A 5827-nucleotide genomic window follows, 5' to 3' on the forward strand; every position below is an offset into this window, starting at 1 on the left:
TTGACTTACAGGTGGGAAAACTTTAGCTGTTGGCGAGGAAGCTCAAAGCCCGCCCCTTTACCTCACACTAGCTCGACAGAAGTAAGGTTGCGCTCAGAATTTCCAATATGGCTCCCGCTGACGGTTGCCTTCAAAACAGCGCTTCAGAACAGATGGGTGACGTCACGGATACTATGGCCATTAATTATACAGTCTATGGTTTTAACATGTGGTTATGACTTGGATTGATATCATTTCCGCTCTGCTCTGTGTTGGTATACGTGTGGTGATCACCTTTAGCTAATGTCCTCAGCTGGTCAAATATTTCCTTTATTCAATCAAGCCTCAGCTGTTTAGTGATTTGCAAATGTCAGCATGATGAACTGGTGAACCTGTTAGACAACATAGCATACCTGCTCTACATCTGCATGTCATTCAATGCTAATTATCAGTGTTAAAAGTAATGCATGGCTATGCCTGAGCATGCACAGTTTCCCAAAGCTGACTGAAGACGCCAAGTGATGTTTGTCTCTCAGTGATAAGAGTGACATGTCCTCTCCTACTTTAGCCTGTCTGCTTCAAGGATCAATGAGTCGTGTATTTAGAGGGGAAACATTTCATCAAATGTCAGCTGTGCAAAAGACTCTGGAGCTGATGCATCTATGTTAAATGATCATATTCAATTTACTTTACACAATCATGCGTTTATGCAAACACTAACTGACCTCACACATTTGTCAATATGCTTTAAACATCTTCTTCACTCAGATGCCAGGTTCTTCACATATTCACATAGGCTTAGGTTGTTTGCTTAAAAAAGGTGTTATACCTCCAAAGTGAGTCACCAAGTGTGTGTGTGTACCCTGAAGAGGACTAGAAGTACTAATTCCTGCCTGCCATCACCACGATTCGGTCATGACTTTGTGCTCCTCACTCTCTCTCTCACTTGTGCCTCATTCCTCGCCTTCCTCTCAGCATCCTGTGTCATACAAAAAGCTCTTCACACATCCTCTCTGCAACTTAAAAAGCAGCTCAGTTGAAGAATGCTGATTTTGATAGATTATATGGCGACGAGCTGGTATACAAAAGAGTTATGAATGGGAGGTAAATGAAGCACTCGGGGATACAGATTCATCTGAAGTGCTATTTGGGTTTTCTTATTAAGTGGGTTTCTTGGAGATCAGGCTTTGCTTTGAGCGATGCGTCTCTATATGCACATTTAAATCTTTTTGTTCCCACTGAATATCCCAGTATCTCTTCATGTGATTGAGTGAACTCAGAAATGAAATTAGTGGACTAATTCAGTCAAACAGCTTCTCAAAAAAAACGTCTCGTCTATGTGTTCGAGATCTTTTTAGCGCTGATCATCGTCACACGAGCATCTTTTGGTAAGGAGGCTGCATGTGAGAGATGTTTTTGAAGTTCACCCACGGTGTCACATCACTGCCATTCTTTTGTGACTTCAGATGGGATTACTGATCTCATTGATGCAGAAGAATCACTACTTGATTGTGGAATAATTTATCACCTTCTTCCTTACAGAGAAGCCTCAGAAATACCAAACATCACACTCAGTCTGTGTCTGTTTGACAGGGTGTGTTTGAATGCAACAGTTATTAGAAGGGCAGGCTATATGTGACAAATATATGTGTGCACCTGTTTAAAGACAACACCTGCATCTGGGATGTAAAATGTGATGTTTTTAATGTAACACCAGTTCTATTCCTTAGGAAAGTACTTTCAAATTTTCCACAATGCTATTTTTGCAAAACATCCATGATGCCTTATTTTGCCTAGTATTCCAAAATATAACTGACTGAGCTTTAAATACGACTTGATCTCTAATCCCTCTTGGTCTCATTGGAAACAAGTCTTATTAGCTCACTCTATTTTTACTTTGCATTGTTTGTTTTACGTATTTAAATAACGGGGATAAGGTGTTGTGCGCCAAACTAATGACAGCATCATTGGTGACGTTCACACAAAGAAAGGCAGAGACTTGCGGTAACCGGGGCACAGCTCTGACGCGTTTTTTTTTTTTTTTTTCCTGCAGCGCTTTGGCGCACACAGATATAAAACCCGCTGCGCACCAAGAACCCAGAAGAGCAGAAGAGACGCCACAGGACTGCGTGGAAATTTGCCATTGATTCTCTGAGAAATGTAAGTAACATGATAATAGATTTACAAAAACCTTTGACATGCAGGTTTTAACTTATTCTAACTATCTCCAGACTACTTTTGGGGATCTCTATAAATTATCTACTTCTAAAAGTGCTGGTTGATGTATTTTTTTTAACTATGCATGTATTAATACTCCCTAAGTAACGACTTTGAGGCTGAACAGTGATAAGTCTTTGCACAATCAGTTGTAATAGTTCATTTATTAAAAGCATAGGAAGGCTTAAACACTGCTTTATGTACTGGACCAACAGTTTTGTTTTCTCTCCCTCAGATGCATCCTAACTTAGTGAGCTGGCTCGGTACTCTGGGCTTCCTGCTGTGGGCGCTGCTCTGCCTGGGAGCCCTGACGGAGGGATACCCGGTGAAGCCGGAGAACCCCGGGGAGGACGCTCCGGCGGACGAACTGGCCAAGTACTACTCAGCCCTGAGACATTACATCAACCTCATCACAAGACAGAGGTAGGCGGACTAATCACACTTCTCTGTTTGGATAGAACTCAAATATTGAAAACGGAGCAACAGCAAATCTCATTTCAAATTTAAATTAATATAATGGAGTACTTTGAGATCATTCTTAATTTGATTACTGCATTGATTTCATTTTTCACTGGCCACATCATGCTCTATAATATTTGAGTTATTATTTTATGTTCATTTGTGCAAAGTTTGTTAATTCTGCAAGGATTGTGAGGGCTGCCGTTCCTTTTATCTGAAGGCAGACCAAAAGCCTAAAGTTAAAGGTAAAATATATTGTTAAATGGTGCTTGATGCATGTATTTTTTTTTACAGTTTATGCCATTGTCTATGTAGTACTAAATAATTTACCAGCAACAAGACTGTACCGTAGGAATACAGGATTTTAGTTTGAGGAGGGTTGCCTTTTATCTTGGTAGGACCAATGCAGATTGCACAAATACAAATATATATACCTCTGTATTTAATGTGAAATATGTATTTACCCTAATATCTCTACCATTATACACTTAACAATAGTCTTAGTATGAATGTGTCCTGTCATATTCTTGTTATAGTAATCTGAAATTGGAGCATTTCCACATCAAACAAACTAAATAATAAGTCAACCTTGAATTTAGCCTGTTGAAGCTGCAACAGCGGTTCAGTCTGCAGCTTCTGACTTCTTGTTAAAAAGCAGGGAACACCTGCTGTCCATTAACCCCTTGTTAAAAATGACACTGAGGAGAAATAACTGCCAGCGCCAGCACGCCGTGTCAAATCACTCACAGTTTCTTAGCTTTCTTCTGTATGTTAGGGACAGGGATATCTCTGCAGGCGACCAGACACCCATAGAGACAAGTGCACGATCACGGCTTATCATCTGAGGGACAGAACAAGAAATATTACCACCTGTGATGCAACTCCTGTCTGCCACTGCTGAGTCTCAGTATGACTGTTTTCAGCCTTCACTGAGCTTATAATTGGACTTATGACATGAGGACATGCAGAGTACTAGGTTCAGTTTTTTACTTCTGCAAAGGTTTTTCTCTTTTCATCATCAACCAAAAGGTTCAAGTTGGTGCTGCACCCCTTAACCCTCCCCACAAACTCACAAATCATCTCCCTGTTTGCATGTTTGATAGTCTGTGTCTCTGTGTGTGTTTCAGGTATGGAAAGAGGTCCAATCCTGAGATTCTGGACACACTGGTCTCAGAGCTGTTGTTGAAGGAAAGCACAGACGCGCTTCCACAGTCTAGGTACGAGTGTTGAAAAACTGAATGTAAGACTTTCATGTTGTTACAACTCTCTCAGTTGGCTTATCTTTACTTTTACTCCCTTCTCCTCAGATATGACCCGTCAATGTGGTGATGCTGCCATCAGTGTTCACACAACCTCACGGCTGACATTCTGACCTCTACACACCTGTCACTCAACACCTTCCCGTCTCAAAATGACAACCCTGTCACCGTCCCGTTTACCTCTCAGTCGCCACGCAAAGTCAACCCCTCCTCCTTCACCCATCTGCTACAGTCACAACTGCTTCTAGTATGTGCCATAAAATTGTAAATAGTTTATTCAGAGTTCTCATCTGTGGCACATTAAAGTAAAGTGGAGGAGGGAGCGTTGATTGTATTGCATTATTGTGCTATTAAAGATAATTGTTTGAAAAAATACATTTCTTTGCTTCTGTATGGTAGAATAAATGTATCATATATATATATATATATATATATATATATATATATATATATATATATATATATATATATATTGCAAGATTTAAGTGGTTTTCTTTTAACAAAAGTGAGTCATTGTATGAATTTTTAAACATACAAAGTTTGTCTTATAACTGTGAATCTCAAATGAGGAATAGGTGGAAAATTTGAGCAAGACCAGTAGCTGTCATCATATTTTATATCCAATGTGATTTGTTATTCATAGATTAATTATATCCTGTTGTCTGATTACTGTGAACACTGATTCTGAATGTTCCCCTGACATGAAAATCGTTAGCATCTAGCCCTGACTCATCTCAGACACTGTTTGCTTGATTTTTTTCCCTCAAGATAGATCATGTCAGGACTTGCTGCGCCACACCTTGCCTCCCAGCAGAAATCAATGACTGTAGTGAAGCTAATGTAGCTCAGTGGTTCTGGATGATAAGGCAAGTGCATGAAAAGTGCATTTAAACTGGGTCTGACGAGCATAAATGGTCTACTTAAACCTCATGGGCTATGATCATAAAAACATCACTCAAAGCGAAGCTACCAATTAGGTAGCTAATGGCGCCCTCTTGCGGCAATGAGGATAAGTACCTGTGACGGTAAATGAAGGGAGAAATTGCATTTCCAGGGACATTACCTGCAATTAAACAAGTGGTTAGTCTGCCGCAACCGGGCAATGAATCAACCAACTGAGCACAAATCAAGCTGTTACAGTCTGCAGTGGAAACAAAATAGCCCCATAACTGTTAAGCTATCCAAATGACTCTGACAATGAGAAATATTCACTTTAGAGCTGCAAACTGGTGTTTCGGTTCAATGAGTGACCCTGTTAACTGGTGTCTTTCAGTCCTCACCAGAGCATTGTAGTCTTTTTTTTTTTTTTGTCACGTCAAAATGTACTTTTAAAATATGTTATTGATTACAAACCAAAGACATTCACCGTGGAGTGTTCATTATGCGAGCTGTTGGAACTTCAACCACTGACGCATTCAGCTGATAGACGCCAATTACCATGGTCACTCCTGTATACGAAACACCGGCACGTTTGCTAGCTGTCCTATTAGCGTAGCATTTAAATTGTCAGCATCAACATGGGTTTCAACCGGTTTCAACATGAATTTATCTAGACGTCAAGGCTACAACGAGAGGCTTTTGTAGGCCATTTATTGAGGCCAAAACTCCGTGGGTTTCAGCACACGTGGATTTGAGTAGCGGTGAAAACTACTAAACATTGTTACAGACTCCTTTAAATATGCCAATAGTATTATAAAGCTGGACATTATGATATTTTCGGAAAATATTGACCAAGTTGATCCTTCAGTTGTCTGCTGTAGCCTGGTTAAATATCACTGTGGCACGTTTCTTATGCTAAGTTGTATTTGTGTGAATGGACGTGATTGACATGATAGAAAGAAAATACTACATGCTATAATGTACTCACTCAGAAAGGGATGTACCTCGACGGCTATTGGTAGACATTTTACAAC

At 40.0% G+C, this 5827-nt stretch overlaps 1 protein-coding gene across 1 annotated transcript; it reads left to right on the top strand.

The window, feature by feature from the left end:
- The first annotated feature begins 1813 nt into the window (after positions 1-1813).
- Positions 1814-4289, top strand: npy (neuropeptide Y). The gene is made up of 4 exons (XM_034705294.1): positions 1814-2139; positions 2432-2619; positions 3783-3872; positions 3963-4289. Exons 2-4 carry the CDS (start codon positions 2432-2434, stop codon positions 3982-3984), a joined length of 300 nt encoding a protein of 99 aa, XP_034561185.1. The 5' UTR covers positions 1814-2139; the 3' UTR covers positions 3985-4289.
- The last annotated feature ends 1538 nt before the right edge of the window (positions 4290-5827 follow it).

This window comes from Notolabrus celidotus, chromosome 16, assembly GCF_009762535.1.
Source record: "Notolabrus celidotus isolate fNotCel1 chromosome 16, fNotCel1.pri, whole genome shotgun sequence".
Lineage (NCBI taxonomy): Eukaryota > Metazoa > Chordata > Actinopteri > Labriformes > Labridae > Notolabrus > Notolabrus celidotus.